This window comes from Psammomys obesus, unplaced genomic scaffold (assembly GCF_907164565.1).
Source record: "Psammomys obesus unplaced genomic scaffold, mPsaObe1.curated_primary_1811, whole genome shotgun sequence".
NCBI lineage: Eukaryota > Metazoa > Chordata > Mammalia > Rodentia > Muridae > Psammomys > Psammomys obesus.
The window spans coordinates 26517143-26535823 of record NW_026592510.1 but is presented as its reverse complement, the minus strand read 5'-3'; the positions used below and the strand labels follow the sequence as shown (position 1 = coordinate 26535823).

At 40.2% G+C, this 18681-nt stretch overlaps 2 protein-coding genes across 3 annotated transcripts in view; one reads left to right on the top strand and one right to left on the bottom strand.

Annotated features, from left to right (window-relative positions):
- LOC129681806 (solute carrier family 22 member 19-like) overlaps positions 1-17888 on the bottom strand; it is a 32563-nt gene extending 14675 nt beyond the window's left edge. For both annotated transcript variants that reach the window (XM_055613980.1, XM_055613981.1), the window contains exons 1-4: positions 17487-17888; positions 16456-16559; positions 10939-11093; positions 10669-10837 (exon numbers count right to left, since the gene is read on the bottom strand). In XM_055613980.1, the coding sequence (XP_055469955.1) occupies positions 10669-10837; positions 10939-11093; positions 16456-16559; positions 17487-17888 (830 nt within the window). The remainder of the gene's footprint in view (positions 1-10668; positions 10838-10938; positions 11094-16455; positions 16560-17486) is intronic.
- On the top strand, positions 15515-15991 carry LOC129681931 (60S ribosomal protein L29-like). Its single transcript, XM_055614161.1, has one exon. It carries the CDS (start codon positions 15515-15517, stop codon positions 15989-15991), a length of 477 nt encoding a protein of 158 aa, XP_055470136.1.
- Positions 17889-18681: the final 793 nt, after the last annotated feature.

Genomic DNA, 18681 nt, shown 5'->3' with positions numbered 1-18681 from the left:
AAGAAGAAGAAGAAGAAGAAGAAGAAGAAGAAGAAGAAGAAGAAGAAGAAGAAGAAGAAGAAATTAAGAAACATTCAACCAGCAAAGTTCTTCAACTGCTTCAGTTTCAGCTCAGAAACAATAACAACATGATAAACCAAGAACGTGACTCTTCCAAAAATTTCTAATCCCAGAAAAAATGACCCATAATAAAAATGACCAGAAAAAAAAAACCCAGACAAGTAATTCAACACAATTATCACAACTATGTTTAGAACCTCAAATAAGATGTGACTATAGGGCTGGAGAGAAGGCTCAGAGGTTAAGAACACTGGCTGTTCTTACAAAGGTCCTGAGTTCAATTCCCAGCAACCACGTGGTCACTCATTACTATCCATAATGAGAGCTGGTGCCCTCTTCCAGCCTGCAGGTACATATGCAGGTAGAATACTGTATAAATAATAAATAAATAAATCTTTTTTTTTTTAATGTGAATTTGCTCCAAGAGAACAAAACCAGAGAGATAAAATAAGTAAGTCAGTACAGCAAACAAAAATGGAATTTAATGAAGAGGTAGAATTACTGAAGAAAAAACAAGCTGAAATGATGCTGAAAATGAAATTTTCAATAGTCCAAATAAAAATTTCAGTGAAGCCCAGGCTGGCTTCAAACTCATGATCTTCCTGCCTCCACCTCCTTCAGCAAATCCTACTGGCATTTGCCACCACAACTGGCTGTTTCGCTTGGGTTTTTTGTTGAACTCCTAACAATAGGAGTGGGGTTTCTCTGACTCTTTTGCCTGCTTCTATGACATTTTTTTCTCCTGCTGGATTGCCTTCTCCAGCCTCGATATAAGTGTTTATGCCTAGTCTTATTGTATCTTGTTATGCTGTGTTTAAGTTGATATCACTAGGAGGCCTGCTCTTTTCTGAAGGGAAATGGGGAACAGTAGATCTGGGGAAGAGAGGGGATGGGGCGCTAAGAGGATTAGATGGAGAGGAGGCTACAATCAGGATGTATTGCATGAAATAATACATTTCTTAAATAGAAACAATTTTAGAAGGAAAAAAACCTTAGTGGAAAATCCCATCAACAGAATGGATGATGCAGAAAGCAAAGTATCAAAGATGGAAGACAAAGGAGAAGAAACAAGTCATTTAATGAAGGTCAATAATACTTTTGTTTTGTATTGTTTTGTTTTGTTTTGTTTTGTTTTTTGAGACAGGGCTTCTCTGTGTAGCCTTGGCTGTCCTGGACTTGCTTTGTAAACCAGGCTGGCCTTGAATTCACAGAGATCCACCTGCCTCTGTCTCCCTGAGCTCTGGGATTACAGATGTGGGCCACTGCACCCGCAAAGATAACAGTTCTTAGAATAAATGAATGGATTGATGCTTGAGGAGTTCCACATCTTTTACCAACTTCAAAGAAAGCTGAGGGCCCTTGGAAGGGCCTGTTGTTTTTTGGTTTTGTTTTGTTTTTTTTTTTACCTCTGGGTTAAGACTACAGGTATGTGGGAAGATCCACATTTCCTAGAAGCCCTAACAGTAGCTGAGGAACTAGGGTGGGCCAGATCTGACTCTTGGTACACAGGCATGCAAAGAGTTCCTTAACTCACAGCAAAAGCTACTTACCCAGTCAGAAGGTCCTAGCAAACACACAGGAAAATACTTGAACCTCACAAAAACAATAGAGATAAATCTTCCAGCCCTAACAACCAGTCCCACTGAGGAAGAGTGTAGAGAAAATATCTTGTGTATTGTTTGAATGCATTGCCTGTCAATTAAAAAAGCTATGACCCATAGGAAAAGGTAGAATAGCAGGTGGGACATCCAACAGACAGAAAGGATTCTGTGGTAGAGCTAGGTGCAAGAGATTCATCTGAGAAGATGTGAGGACAGATGCATGATACCTTGTAGGAGCTAGTTTTTTAAACTCTAATTTATTTGGGGTTCCTAAAGCCTCTACCTCCCTCCCAACCCCCCAACCCTAGGTAGGAGAGAAAAAAGGTTAGAAGGGAAAGGGTACATAGACCGCTTTACTTCTTCTGGCTGGGCAGGGTTGACACATTCTTTTGGGGGTAGTACCAATCTCAGTCACCAGAATATCCAGCAATCCAGGTAACCAGGAAACCAGCAAATGCAGCAAGCAGTCTTCTTTCTTCAAAGCCTCCTCTCCCGTCTCCTCCAAGCTGCCGCCCAGTCTCCCTCTGGGTTCTCGTGTTTATACCCCTCAGAGTCCTCAGACTTCAACTAACTCCAGCTAGCAAAGACCACGCCCCTGCATGAGGCAATTATCAGCTGTGGACAAACTAAAGGACAAACTAAAATCCCACACTTGAGATTAAAACAAAAACGTGTTTATATAACATAACTGAGTTTTTAAAGAAACCAAAACTTCAATTACAGTACCTGAGCAGAGGTAACAAGCCCATGGCAGAATGTAGATTAGTATAAATTGATTATTTTAAGTTACAATCTAGTCAAAGAGCCTAGCTATTTTATATGGCCTGAGTATTTGTAAATATATTTTGAGTCTCCTGAGTCATTATTTGGGGAGCTTGGGGCCTAAAGAAAAAATAGACATCCTACTACAGATGGTACACTGAATCTAATCTTACATTCTGAGAAGTCCTGGGTGAAAGGTGGTTTCCCAGCCAAAGAGTGGGAAACTGAAGCAGAGTACATTTCAGAGGCTCAGCTCCCTTAAGAGAAACCGCAGCCTTGCAGCAAAGCCAGCAGAGGGCAGCAAGTGGCACAGTAGCTGTGGTTTCTCCCAAGCACAGCAACGTTTAAAGCACACTAGAGAGAGCTAAGTAGCCTGTGTGAAAACTGTAACTCAGTTTGGGTCCACACAGGAGAGGCATGCTGTGGCCTGAAAGTCAGAGTGGCTCCAGCCAGAGTTGAATGTAAAACAGAGCCAATGAGCTACAACAGCCTATGAGCTTGCTGACCAAGGCTAATGACAGTGTGAGATGCAAACTGAGAAGTCCCAAGTGTCTGAAATGGTAAGGTATTGAGTTTGGAAAACAGTAAAAGAGAAGGAAATTGGGTGAAAAAGGAAAAAAGTATTTGGTTTGAAAATAGGAAAGTAAAGTCTTTAGGGAGAGGAAAAAAAATTTTTGAGAAATATTTTGTATGTTAAAAATGGAGGATGACAGGGCTGGAAAAATGGCTCTGAGGTTAAGAACACTGGCTGTTCTTCCAAAGGTCCTGAGTTCAGTTCCCAGCAACCACACGGTGGCTCATAACCATCTGTAGTGGGATTTGATGGCCTCTTCTGGCATGCAGGCACACAGGCAGGCAGAACACTGTATAAATAATAAAGAAAATATTTTAAAAAAATGGAGGATGACACAATGATACAGTGCATCCGAGTTTCATCTGAGTTTGTTTCTCATAGCATACAAATAATCATTTTCAGTGACAGTGGCAGTTTTGTACATTCTCTTTGGGAGAGATCAGAATGGGACAGACTTGGAGAAGGAGACTGAGAAATAAATTGCTGGATTAGAGACCATAGAACAGAGATTAGAAAAAAACAGTTCCAGATGAGATAAGTCCACAGGGGCTTAAGGAAATTGTAAAATGGCAGCCCATTGAGATACGGGATAAAAAGGCCAACATGGTCAGACTAGATATTATATGTGTACTGTAAAAGTTCGATTACTGAATGAAGGTCCATATGCTAAATTAGAAATGCAGATCCTATTTGGTGTTACCTTGGAACAAGGTCATACAATGGCTTATGTTCTTCATGTTACAGAGTTTAGAGAGCTGAAATATATGCACAATGTCATAGGTTCATATTCAGAATTCCAATGGGCTTTCTCCTTAGATTCTGAGATTGCACAATCATTGAAAATGTGAAAATTATGGAAGTGTCTGCACAAATTGAGACTGACAATGTTCCAGCAAGTGTCTCTGGTAAAATGAAACAGTTTTTCATACTATAATGTGAAGCATGTTGCAGGTATACCACAAAGTCCTACAGGACAAGTAATTGTGGAGAGACTATATAATGCTTTCAAGGAAATGTCTTTTCAGATGAAACCTGATGGTGCTTTGGCATGCTTATCCATTGGAATACAACAGTTATTTGGACATTATAGCATAGAAAATGTTACAGATATAACTTACAATCGTACAGGTCAAGCAATAATAAAGACATCTAACAATAATTTAAGAGAAGCACTCATGAAGCAGAAGAGGAATAAAAAAAAATCCCAGAGATAGATTAAATGGTGCATTGTTGACTTCAATTTTTTTAAAAGTCAATGAGACAGGTAGCATAGCTATTCAAAAGGACTAATGAATTAGATCAACATATATATGTGATCCTCAGAATGGAAGAAAGAGGTTTATTGTGTTGGGGAGGAGACTTTGCATCAGTTCCAACACGAAAAGGAAATCTGTGTCTTCCATCAAAACTGTTAAAAATCAGATTTGATAGAGGGAGACCCCCTGAAGATCTTAGCTTACAAAAAGACCAAGACAGGCAATGTATATGCTGGTCCCTCTCTATGGGAATAGCTTTGAGACTGGCTAAGACATGAATGTCTTTGAATAGCCAATAAATCTTGTTGGCTACAGAGTCCTCATGACATATTCTTACATACCATCCTCTTATATGGTATGGATGGAGATTTATATTGTAGTTTGGTTATACAATCCAAACTAACTTATAAAGACAGATGTCTTTCACCTGCTCAAACAAAAAGCAAAAAATTGTCTTTAACTGATCAGTGCACATTGCACTTTCCATACATTTGTAATTACAAAACTGTATATTACTTATGAGAGTTTATATGTTAATATGTTTACAGAACAAAAGGACCAAACACCAATAGAATGGAGATGGCCTTGACAAGACTCAACCTAGAGAATGCTAAGAGGCTGATATATTTGTTCCAGCACGCTGCTTGATCTAGACTCACACTAATCCATTGCTGTTTCATCAAACCTTGCTTCCAGGACAGCTTCAAAGAAACCTGCTGATACCGATTGGTCCAGCATTTTAGACTGTTCCAAACAAAATTTCATTTAAGCCTGCATTTTCACAGCATTTAGAGACTGGACAACAAATGTTACAGCTGGATTTCTTAACCATTTTCCCAATTTTTCTTTGACTTCCCAAAAAACGCCTTTCCCAAAAAAAAAAAAAAAAAAAAAAAAAAAAAAAAAAAAACTTGAGAAGACAATGCCCAATTTCCCAAAAGGTCGAGTGAGTAAGTTTTGGTTGTTCAATTAGTTTCATAATGTTATATGGTTTGGGTCAAGAAGAAAATAAGGTAATAAAAGATCAAACTCAGGTATTAAAAGTGGATGGAGGGGAGATCCAAAATGGCTGCAACCAGGCACACCACATCTGAGGGGCACAGGATCAGAAACTCAGAAATTGGTGAGTGAAGGGAACAGCTGAAGCCAGAACATCAACATTGAGGCTTCTTGGGCAAAAGGGGAAAACCTGTGAGCTGAAACCATTTGGATCCAGGTCATCCACTGACATCTCCAGGGACTAAGAATGGCAAATATTCAATACACCTGCACTTCCCCTTGATGATCCTCCCTCCTTGGAGGAGGAGGCCCACAGTCCCGGCTGCTCCACACACAGACCTTGGTAACTGAGACAGTAGAGGAAGGCCTCCCATTACCACAGTGGCTGACGGAAGTACAGGACTCCAGGTCTGTGGACAGCTATACAGGCTTCCCAGGGCCTCCCAGAGGGTGAGTGTACCAGCCTCCCAATTCTGCAGCTGCAGCAGCACTGAGCTGATGGATCTCCTACACTCGCATTTGCCCTGACAGGCTCAAACCTGAGGGTAGAGAACATGGGGAACACCTGTGCTTTCCAATTAGGCCTGCTAGTGAGTGAGTGCACCTTCAAGTGAGTGTGTACAGACCCCAGATCCAGGATCCCTCTACACTAGCAACCAGACATCGGATCCCTCCCACCCACACCAAACTGTGAGCAACATAGGGATTTGGGGGACAGCTTTCTCAACATTGAAGACCCTGTTCTGTGGCTCTACCAGTGGAGTCCAGGCAGATCTGAATACCATGAGGACAGTACAACAGGCCTGTAGGCCACTGAGGTGCTCAGGACACCTATGTATGCACATTGTGCCGAGAACAGCGCCAGCACCCACACCCCCCTCTTGTGCTTAAGCTGCATATTCCAGTCATAAGCAGGCTCTACCACCCTGTCCTTCAAGTCACATTTCTACACACACACCTGGACTTTCTCGTCCATACTTGTGCACCTGCACCTGAGACCTTCCTCCCTTAGCTACATCTGAAACACCAACACACACTCTCAAACTGGAGCACCTGTCTCATCTTCCTTGAGGAATACCCCAGACACCAGAGAAAGACCCAGTTTAAAGTGCAGACCCCAGGAAAAAACAGCAAAGGTTACAAATAAGCAGAGCTAGAGGTTGGTGTAAGAACACATCCAACAAAAATCAGGATATCATGACCTCACCAGCAACCACCAAAAATCAATGGATATTTTAATTCATTGGAAACACAGGAAAATTATTTTAAAGCTATACTTATCCAGTTATTAGAGGCACATAAATAGGAAACAAACAAATCTCCCAAAGAAATACAAGCAAATATAGCCAAACAAATAGAGGCACAAGTAGAGACATAATTGGCGGCATATAGAGAGGAAACAAACAAAAAAAATAGAGGCCATCATGGAAAGACAGGAATCCACCTTCAAACAGATGAAGGAAATGGTGCAAGACAGGAAAACAGAATTAGAATCAATAAAGAAAACACAAATTGAGAAAACCCTGGAGCTGGAGAAAAGATCAGGAACCACAAAGGTAAGCATCACCAACAGAATACAAGAGATGGAAGAGAGAATATCAGGCACTGAAGATACACTTGCAGAAATTGATACATCTCTCAAAGAAAAAGTAAAATTGGAAAAGTTCCAAACACAAAACATCTAAGAAATCAAGGACGCCATGAAAAGGCAAAATCTAAGAATGATAGGAATAGATGAAAAAGAAGATTCCAGGCTCCAAGGTCCAGAAAATAGTTTCAAGAAAATCATAGAAGAAAATTTCCCCAACTTAAAGAAAGAGATGTCCATAAACATACAAAGGGCCTACAGAACACCAAATAGACTAGACCAGAAAAGAAACTCCTCATGCCACGTAATAGTCAAAACACTAAATCTACAGAACATATATATATTAAAAGCAGCAAGGGAAAAGGCCAAGTAACATATAAAGGTAGACCTATCAGAATCACACCAGACTTCTCAACAGAAACTATGAAAGCCAGAAGGGCCTTGGCAGATGTCATGCAGACTCTAAGGGACCACAGATGCCAACACAGACTACTATACCCAGCAAAGCTTTCAATCAACATAAATGGAGAAAACAAAATATTCCATGACAAAACTAAACTTGAACAATATGTACACAGCAACCCAGCTCTACAGAAGATACTAGAAGAAAAAACTCCAATCCAATGAAAATGAATACACCCTGGAAAACATAGGATATGGATAACATCAAAACAAAAAAAAATTAAAAGAAACAAGCATAGAAACAACCACCAACTCCACAATAAAAAGAACTAACATTCATTGGTCACTATTATCTATCAACATCAACGGACTCAACTCACCAATAAAAAGACACAGACTAACAGAATGGTTGCAGAAACAGGATCCAACATTCTGCTGCATCCAAGAAACACACCCCTGCAACAAAGATAAACAATACTTCCAAGTAAAAGGCTGGAAAATGTTTTTCAAGAAAATGGACCTGGAAAACAAGCTGGGGTAGCTGTCCCAATATCTAATAAAATAGACTTTCAACCAAAATTAATCAAAAAAGAAGATGAGGGGCATTTCATTCTCATCAAAGGAAAAATCCACCGAGAGGACATCACAATCCTGAACATCTTTGCCCCAACTACAAGAGCACCTGCATTCCTAAATAAAATATTATTAAAGCATAGATCACACATCGATCCCAATACCTTAATAGTGGGAGATTTCAACACTCCACTCTCACCAAGAGACAGATCATTTGGACAGAAGCTAAGTAGGGAAATAGTGACTCTTACAGAGGTCCTAAATCAAATGGACCTAATAACTGTCTGCAGAACTTCTCACTCAAACTCAAAAGAGTATACCTTCTTTTCAGCACCTCATGGAACCTTCTCAAAAATTGACCATATAGTTGGGCACAAAGCAAGCCTCAACAGATACAAGAAGACAGAAATGATCCCTTGTATCTTACCATACCACAATGGCTTAAAACTAGACCGCAACAACAACAGAAATAACAAATAGCCTACATACACGTGGAAATTAAACAACTCTCTACTCAATGACAACTTGGTAAGGGAAGAAATGAAAAAAGAAATTAGAGACTTCCTAAAATTCAACCGAGCAAGTAAAAGATTTGTATGACAAAAACTTCAAGTTTTGAAGAAAGAAATCTAAGAAAATACCAGAAGATGGAAAGCTCTCCCAGAGTCATATAGGATCAACATAATAAAAATGGCCATCCTGCTAAAAGCAATCTACAGATTAACTACAGTTCCCATCAAATTTTAAAGAACTAACACCAATATTTCTCAAATTATTCTGTAAAATTGTTTTTCAAAAAAGGAACATTTCCCAAACTCTTTTTGTGAAGCTAGTATTGGTGCTATTTTACTAGGCAGTCAGAGTGTCAAACACCCTTACATTTATAGCCATAGATTTGTGCTGCTCTCAACCTGAGTTAGAAAAACTTCTTATTGCAGAGGGTAGTGGTTAAAGCAGGGCATCATAACTGTTACAGTGCTGAGAGAAAGTGACTGAGAGCTCAGCCACAGATGGGATGTCTACACCGACACACCTCACCCAGAGTTCAGGAATGTAGTGAAAGAGGGGATGGAAAGAATGTAAGAGCTGGAAGCCAGAAAGAAGTGCTGTGAAATTCTGTTCTCTCAGTATGGCATGGCTGCTATAGACATGAGCTCACAGCACACAAGATCAAGGCAATTAAAAATTCTAGCTGTAAGGGGAATGGGAACCCCAGATTCCACCCCTAGCTGAGGAGTTATTGGCAGCTGATGGCTATTGAGAGACAGAGAGTCACTTTAAGAGTGTGGTCCCTGATTGGTTCCCCATAACCCAATGAATAACCCTACACACAAGAGCACATGGATAGTGCTCATTGGACTCACAGGGAAAAATATGTAAGTAAATAAATAGTATGCAAAGTTGGGAAGAAGTGATGGAGGGCCTTGTGGGAGATGAAAGGGATGTAAGTAATAGATGTGATCAAGATACGTTGTGTTCATGTATATATGAAAACTTCAAAGGATAAATTAATTTTCTGAAAACTTGAGACACATCCATTCTATTTGAATACCTAGTAAAAATTTTAAACTTTCAAACCAAAAAGTAACAATGAGCCCTATTTGATAGCGGACACCTTTAGTACTAGCACTAGGTGGGCAGACACATGAGGTTCTCTGTGAATTCAAGGCCAGGCTGGTGTGCATAGCAAGTCCCAGGACAGACAGAACTGCACAGTGAGAGTCTGTGCAGCTTAAAATTTGTTAAATAAAAATTTGAAATAAAAATAAAAATATGAAAAGGAAAGAAAAAGGGCATAAAGAATAAATAAGTGGGCCATTCTTCCTACAGCTGCTCTTTTAAGATTTTATTTTTATTTATTCTACCTTTAAGTGAAAGGGTGTTTTGCCTACATGTATTTCTGTGCACGGCAGGCATGTCTGATGCCCTTGCGAGCCAGAAGATAGCATTGGGTTCCCTGGACCTGAAGTTTAAGTGGCTGTGAACCACTATGTGGGTGCTGAGTATCAAACGTGGGTCCTCTGAAAGAGCATCAGAACTCTTAACCACCGAACCATCTCTCCAGGCCCCTCCCTACAGTTTTAAACTAAAAAACCATGTATGTTCCTCCTTCATTAAATAGTGGGGATTAATTTACTTCTTGTCTTTTATCCATATCACCTGCAAAGATAAATTCACAAAAGTTTCCAAATGTTTTTCTTTTTAAAGCCACACATAAAAACACAAACTACAGTTAGAGACTATGTAGTCTTTAAAGATTGTCCTGTATGAAAGGGAATTTTTTGCAAAAATTCTATTATAACCTGGATAAGTAAAGCTTGGTAGCAAAGACACACAGAAAGAGCAAGAACATTCTGGTTCTTGAATTCATTTACTCTCTTTTTTAGGGTAGTTTTTTCCTAGTAAATAAAATTACTTTGTAAATAATAAAATTTAAATATCAAATAGTGCATATAAGTATATCATATATGATAGTGATTAATATGTATGTATTGAATACACTTCATCAGAAATGATTTGTTATTTATCCATAGTATAAATATGATGGGATATCTTTTATCCATTTATTAATAAAAATCAGAACTCACAATTAGAATCTTAAGTTAATGAGTCCTCAATATATCTCTTGTCACACATGTATATAATTTTATAAAAATACTTATGATTTCAAATTCAAGTTTAATTCAGTCTCCTTGGTTCATCTGAGAGTCCTGCTTGTCCTCATATCACAAAATACGAAGGGGATCATACACTGTCAGGTGTGGACTCAGGATTAATGCATTTCTTTGTCCTGATTCCAGGTACATTGTCATCCCAGGATTCCATAAGAAAGAAAAGAAAGGAAGTTCATACCTTGAGGGTACAAGTAAAAAAATCATTGGTACAGATACAGCCAGATGGAGGTGGTGCCAGTTTCGAACAGCAAAAGCCAGGCCTGCCAATAGTATCTGTCCAATCGCCCCAGCACATAATAACAGTGTAGTTGCCATGGCTTGGAATTTAGGTCTTGTCCATTCTATCACTGAAAGAAAAGAAAATGAATCTTGACTTCCAATTAAGGTGGAAGGGACATCGAGGTCAAAACCAAAGCTTGGAAAATGTCCATCAAAAGCTTTGACTTACTGAGCAAGCCGCTATTTGTCAAAATGGTTGTGGAAGAGATCCCTGCCAGGAAGCGTAACAAGCAATAGACAAGGAAGGTGGGAGCAAATGCTGCACAGGTTTCGGTGATGACCATTTGCAGTAAAGCACATATGAACATCAACCTCCTCCCAAACCTGAGGGAAAGGAAGGGTTAAATTATGGGAACAATGCAATTGGCACACAAACTGAAGACACTTTAAAATAATAATTAAGAAATAACCAATAATGTATAGCCTGCAAAGCAACTTCCTGTGTTTGTAAACATTATGAACTAAAGCATCTTCTCCAATTTGTTTCTACTATTTTTGCTTCTAATTCAAGCCACAAGACTTGTGTAGAACATTGGAGTTTTAACATAAATACCTCTTATCAAATTATTCATTTAACATGTATTAATAACATTTCATTGCTATGACCAGGTTTTTTTTTTCAAATGAAAAATTTTACCAAACAGATTTTTATCAAAATAGAAAAGCACAAAAAGTGAGAATTCAGAGTATTATTGTCAACTAGAAGAGGAATTCTTTCTGCCCAGTTGAATGAAGGCATATGCACTGATTTAACATAAGTGAGTAAAAGTGGTGAACCACTCTGTGGTATCTGCTACTCTCAATAGCATATTTACATTGTGACATTAATTATGCATTATATTTTATGCACATCTGTACAACAGACTTATAATTCTTTTTTTATCACTCTGTACTTGCTAGGCCAACTATTAGTATGAATGCAGTTCTGTTCAGGAGCATTTTCTTTGACTAACTTTGGAACTATCCAGTGATTCTTCTTTTTTTTTTACTTTTTTTATATTTTACTTTTATTTTTATTAATTACAGTTTATTCACTTTGTATCCCACCTGTAGTTCCCTTCCTCTTCCCCTCCCAATCCCATCCTCCCTCCCTCTTCTCCACCCATGCCCCTCCCCCAGTCCACTGATAGGGGAGGTCCTCCTCCCCTTCCATCTGACCGTAGTCTATCAGGTCGTATGAGGACTGGCTGCAGTGTCCTCCTCTGTGGCCTGGTAAGGTTGCTCCCCCCTCAGAGGGAGGTGATCAAAGAGCAGGGCAATCAGTTCATGTCAGAGACAGTCCCTGTCCCCATTACTAGGGTACCCACTTGGACACTGAGCTGCCATGGGCTACATCTGTGCAGGGGTTCTAGATTATCTCCATGAATGGTCCTTGGTTGGAGTATCAGTCTCAGAAAGGACCCCTGGGCCCAGATTTCTTGGTTCTGTTGCTCTCTTTGTGGAGTGCCTGTCCCCTCCAGGTCTTTCTATCTATCACTTCTTTCATAAAATTCCCTGCACTCTGCCCAAAGTTTGGCTATGAGTCTCAGCATCTGCTTTGATACCCTGCTGGGTGGAGTCTTTCAGAGGCCCTCTGTGGTAGGCTCCTGTCCTGTCCCCTGTTTTCTCCCTCTTCTGATGTCCATCCCATTTGCCTTTCTGAATGAAGATTGATGGTCTTACCCAGGGTCCTTCTTCTTGCTTAGCTTCTTTGGGTGTAAGGTTTTATTATGTTTATCCTTTATTATATGTCTAATATCCACTTATAAGTGAGTATATACCATGTGTGTCTTTCTGCTTCTAGGATTCCTCACTCAGGATTATCTTTTCTAGTTCCCACCATTTGCCTGCAAATTTCATTATTTCCTTGTTTTTAATTGCTGAGTAGTATTCCACTATGTAAATGTACCAATATTTCTGTATCCATTCCTCAACTGAGGGACATCTGGGTTGTTTCCAGATTCTAGCTACTACAAATAAAGCTGCTCTGAACATGGTTGAGCAAATTTCCTTGTGTACTTAAGCATATTTTGGATATATGTGTAGGAGTGGTATAGCTAGATCTTGAAGAAGCCAGTTGTTGCCTTCTAAGGGAGAGTAATTCACACTACATCCAGGTAGAATAAGAAACCAAAGTTTATCTTGAGGATAGTTCAGAAAAGCAGAAATAGCTCTTCTAAGTGGAAAGCCAGGCAGCACTGTGAAAGTCAGCCTCCAGTATCTGAACTTAGTGGTCTTGATTTATCCTGTGCCTTCTCCTTTTCCTCCCCTGGGGTGGTCTTTAGGTATCTTCCTTCCTGTCATGGAAGATGCTTTCTTAGAAGCTGCCCTTACCTACAATCCAGTCTTTTACAATTACGTGTACAAATATGTATAAAGGTAGAAGCCCTCACAAAGTTGACAATGCACTAAGTAAAGGCAAAGGTTCTTCTTGCATGTTCTTCAGAAGAAAGCTCTGTGGGAACCAGCAAGAACTTGTTGAAACCAGCTTTGTTGTTTTCCCTGACCCTTCTCCTGCTTCTTGTCTGGTTACCTCATACCCAACTGCCAGACTTCTTGTTCATCTTCCTCAGTGTTCCTGGTATTGGGAACACTGTTTTAACCCTAATAATTCTAAGTCATGGGAAGGTGAGGCATGTGGATTATGATTTCAAGACCACCCTGGAATATACAGAGAGTTTGTGGCCAGCATGTGTTACACAGTGAGATGCCTTCTTTAAAATAAAACAACCCACAAGTAACAAAACTGAAAAAATATTTAATGAGTCTTCATTGAGAAAACAACGCACACATTATAATGCTGAATCTCAAATTTATACTTACATAAACAGTCTTTTCAAATACACAGAACAAAAGCACAAAGCTAAAGAAAAAATAGCTTAATGGAGTGAGAAATTTTAATGTTTCTCTCAGTAATTAACAAAAAAGCAAAGACTCAAGATATATGAGTGAACGTTACTTCTAACCAAAATTACTTGCTTGCAGCAGGTTACAAACTTGCTACAGTCTGCTGTGCCTCCGGGATCCATACATGGAAAATGACTACCTGGTCTGATAGTACTAGAGGGACCTTTCAGGTTTTGTTAACTGTGAGAGGAAACACTATAAGCAGAATGGCTACCATCAGGAAATCTGAAAACAAATGTTGAAGGTGATGTGGGGAAGGGAAACATTTATTCACTGCCAGTTGTGGTGAAAATTAGTACAACCAGTATGAAAATTGGCTGGGAGGCTCCTCAGAAAATTAACATTTAAATTACTATATGACTTATCTATATAACTCCTGGGCATACACCCAAAAGACTCCACATCCCGCCACAAAGTCACTTGCTCATCATTTTTATTGTTGCTATATTTGTGATAGCAAGGACATAGAACCAGCCTAGATGTCCCCCAAGAGATGAACCAATAATGAAAATGCAGTACATGCACACAATGGAATATCCCTCAGCTGTAAAGCAATCATGAGATTTTCAGGAAATGAATAGATCAAAAAAGTATGATATTAAAGGAGGCTGCCCAATCCCAGAAAGAACAAACTTCATGTTCTCCCATATATGAGGATAATATCCTATAATGCATATATGTAAACAGGTATAAATGTGAGTAAAAGCTGAAAAATCCAGAATAAAGGTCAAATACCAGGTCATAGGGAAGGATGAGCGTGGGGAAAAGACAATGGGACATGAGGGGGAAGAGAATCTTGGGAGCAGCAACAGGGAGGGGATAAAAACCACAGGAGGGGATGTGGAGGAAGAAGAACCACAACAACACACTTTGTTTGAAATATCACAGCAAGGGTCTGGGGAGATTGCTCAGTGGTTAGAGCACTGCTATTCTTCCAGAGGGCCCATGTTCTCTTTTCAACAGCCACATGGCAGCTCACATCCATCTGTAACTCCAGTTTGAGACTATTTAACACTATCCAACACCATCTACTGGCCTCCACTGGCACCAGCCACACACATGGAACACAAACATGCATACAGGCTAAACACCACAGTAAAAAAAAAGTCATAGTAGCACCTAACCTATGATGACTTCTTTTAAGGAGACTATATGAAGGGAGAGAGGGATGTGTTGGGGTGCCTGAAAGAGACTGGGGGAGGGGACAGTTGGGGTAGATATAAAGATATCTAGATATAAAGATATAAAGCATATATATATATATATGCTGACAAATGTGAAATTGTCAAAGAGCAATTAAAAGATATTCCTTTTTAAAAATATGAGAGTGGAGCCCTTATGAATGGAATTAGTGGCCCTATAAAAGAGGTATAGAGCCAGTGGCTAAAGACTGGTAAGCTCAATAAGCTCTCCAGCTGCCATGCAAAGTTGAAAGGAGAGGACTGACTTTATAAATTTGTCCTCTAATCTCCACATTGTGAGTCATGGCACATGTGCTCACTCTCTCTCTCTCTCTCCCTCTCTCTCTCTCCCTCTCTCTCTTTCTCTCTCTCTCTCTCTCTCTCTCTCTCTCTCTCTCTCACACACACACACACACACACATCATGTGCATATATACACAGTGATACTAAATGTTTAAAGTTAAAACAAAAGAGGCACAAAGGAGCCTTGGGTACTCTGTACTACCTGAGAGCCTAGGTGAGCCACCTCTGCTACAGGAAAAGGCTGGGATGACATTAGTCATTAGATGAGTTGTTTCATAGCCTGAAAGGATGAGCTTTAAAAATCATCTTTGGCAGCAGGCCTTTCTTTCTCTTCAGGTCCCAGACGCTGCGGGAGCCGCGGGTTACTGTGCAGACATGGCCAAGTCCAAGAACCACACCACACACAACCAGTCCCGCAAATGGCACAGAAATGGCATCAAGAAACCCTGGTCACAAAGATACAAATCTCTTAAGGGGGTGGATCCCAAATTCTTGAGGAACATGAGCTTTGCCAAGAAGCACAACAAGAAAGGCCTGAAGACGATGCAAGCAAACAATGCAAAAGAAGTGAGTGCGCAAACAGAGGCCATCAGGGCCCTTGTAAAGCCTGCAGCTGTTAAACCCAAGATGCCAAAGGGCTCCAGCCACAAACTCAGCCGTCTGGCTTTCATCGCTCACCCCAAGCTTGGGAAGCGGATTCGAAGCTACATGGCTAAGGGTCGTAGGCTCTGCAAACCAAAGCCCAAGGTTCAAACCAAGGCAGAGGCCACCGCTCCAGCTAAGGGCAAGGCTTCAGCTTCAGCTCCAGCTCAGGCTCCCAAAGGTGCCCAGGCCCTTGTGAAGGCCCTGTAGGAAAGGGTTCTGCTAATGTGAAGACAGACAGACTGGTGTGGCACACCCACCTACACACTATTTACAGATGACCAGTGTCCTATGCTGTTTTTACAAATAAACCTAAGGCAAGAAAAAAAAATCATCTTTGGCAGAAGCAAAAATTAAAGTGACAGACATAGCTATAGCCATGAAGACATGATGTCCCTTCTCTGTGTTCTACAGCTATTCAGTGCAGTGTCCAGGAAGGAGAAAGCACAGTACCCTTGGCAAAAGTGTCAATGCTGTTTTCTATTTCTGAACATTCAAATAGAACAAAAACAATGCGTTAAAACACTAACTTAAATCTCCATTTGTGTTTGTGTATCCCTGGGATTCTTCTACATCTAGAATAGTACAATTTTCAGTGGCTACTTCACAATGAATGAATGAATCAAAGGTGACTAAAGTACTCACACATGGAGTCATGATCCAGAGACACTCACCTGTCTGTTAAGTGACCAAATAGGACATTTCCTACTAACATACCACTCAAGAACAGAAACTTAGCTATTGAATCCAGTGACTGAGATTCACATACCAGGTCCCACTGAAAGATATGGAAACCAGAAAAGTAAGGGTTATAGCCTGTCAGTGTCAGACTATATTAAAATGCTTCAACATGACCTCAGGTCTCCTTCTAGCAGCTTTCTGAACTCCTTTCCCATTTCAGCACCACCTGTCTTCTACCATCCTGGTCCCAGCTTAAACATACCTGGTTCCAGGAATCTTCCCATAGGGCCTAGTTCTTTAGGCTGCACTACTGACTTGTGGTCCATGCTAAGAAATTCTCAAACCTGGCCATATACTGCAATAAATTGAGAGCCTTAAAAAATGTACTGGATTCCACACCTAAGCACAGCTTCTCATATCATTTTGGAAGTAGGGCTTCTGCACTGACTTTATTAGACAGACAGACAGATAGATAGACAGACAGACAGACAGACAGATAGATAGATAGATAGATAGGTTGACAATACTGAAATTGGAGCCCAAGGCCTTGTACACAGCCTCATTCTATCCTATCACAGAAGGTAAAGTATTAAGACACTTTGGAGTGCTAGGGATTGAATCCGGGCTCATACATGAAACACAAGCATTCTACCTGTGAGCCATACTCCCAGACAACCCACTATGTTTTTGTTAAATCTCCTAGATATTTCTTATTTTAAATCAAAGCTGAGAAATAAATACTGACTTGTAATTTTTTTAAAAGCACACATAAACTATTTGCTTAAACTGATTTGACACATTTTAAACTGTGGTCATCCCCTAGAGTGAAATAATTAGAAGAATAAGTTCCTATCCCTTTCTGTAATTTTTGTAGTTATTAGACTTATTGAATAAGTGTCTCACATTTAATAGGTAAGTAATCAATATTGGCTAAAACATAAAATCTAAGCTCAAAGCATGTGCACTATTCATGCTATTGCTAAACACCCATCATGAACTAATGACAGGAACTGAAGCCACTTACTTCAGTCACAATGGTAGAGAAGAAGGTGCTTTGGTCATACACCCAGCCATCCACACAGGGCTCTGTGTCTGGCTCTTTCACACTGGAGAAGGTGCCATTCAGATGAAGAAGATGCCACTGTGGTTGAACAAAGCGACGACACTTGTCTGGTCTGAGGTTGGAGTCCAGTGGGATGGAGACCCTCAGGAGGTCATCTTGGCTCAGGGTCCCGCTGTCATTATCAGAGACAGTCTCATTGTCAAGGATGGGGACCCAGCAGCGATGACTGGGAATGGCTGCAGTGAAGTTCTCCAGAAAAGAATGAGGACTCATCATGATATTGCAGATGAAAATGAAAGTCATCTGAAGGATCTGGAATCTCCCCAGGCTGCCTACTTGATTCAGGAGGTCCTGAAAAGCCATCTAGAACAATGACTATGTTCAAAGGAAGGCAAAAAAAAATTGCTCCTAAGGTGAGTCCAAAGGATTTAATAAGTTCTGTTTCACTATAAAGTAGATCCTGACCCCTTCTTAATACATCCTTCTTCCGTTCTCCATTGAGGCCACAGAAAAGCTATCCCCTAATGAGTTAGGTATTAGGTAGAGCAGCTACTTCCTTTGAAGTCACCAAGAGGGACATTCTGCTGACTTGCTTTCTGTAATGAATCTGTTAAAGATCTACTCTGTGAGATACTTGTCTGTGCACTACATGTCCATGATTACCTGTGGACATTGATCTGAAAACACTCTGAAAAATAAACCAGAGTTAACCTGTTATACAATATGCAGTCCTTTACAGAATATATAACTTTCCACACTCAGAAGTTAGGTATTTTTCACTCTCCTAATCAGTGAAAGGGAGTGTTCAGCATCCTTTGGTTAATAAAGTTAATGAAAAGAATCATAAGCTAAATTGATATAAATGAAGAATGACACATTCTTGGCCTTTGCTACCTGACCTGCTTCAGGTCCATTCATACTATGAATTTCCATTGTAAGTATATGCTAAGATGGTAGGAGGGTGAACAAGGACAGAGGGTTAAGTCTCAAAGAAACCTTGTGTAAGTTTCACTCAATACCCACGGCTCCTCCCAGCAGTTCTCACCTTGCACACTACCCTAAATCTCTTCCTCCTGGGGATAAAGCTTCTGGTTCCATCCCCACCCCACCCCACTCCAGCTTCCGATCCCTATATAAAGTCAGCCATTCTGGACAT

Excerpts from the sequence above, each read along its gene's own strand:
- LOC129681931 (XM_055614161.1), top strand. The coding sequence starts at position 15,515 with ATGGCCAAGTCCAAGAACCACACCACACACAACCAGTCCCGCAAATGG.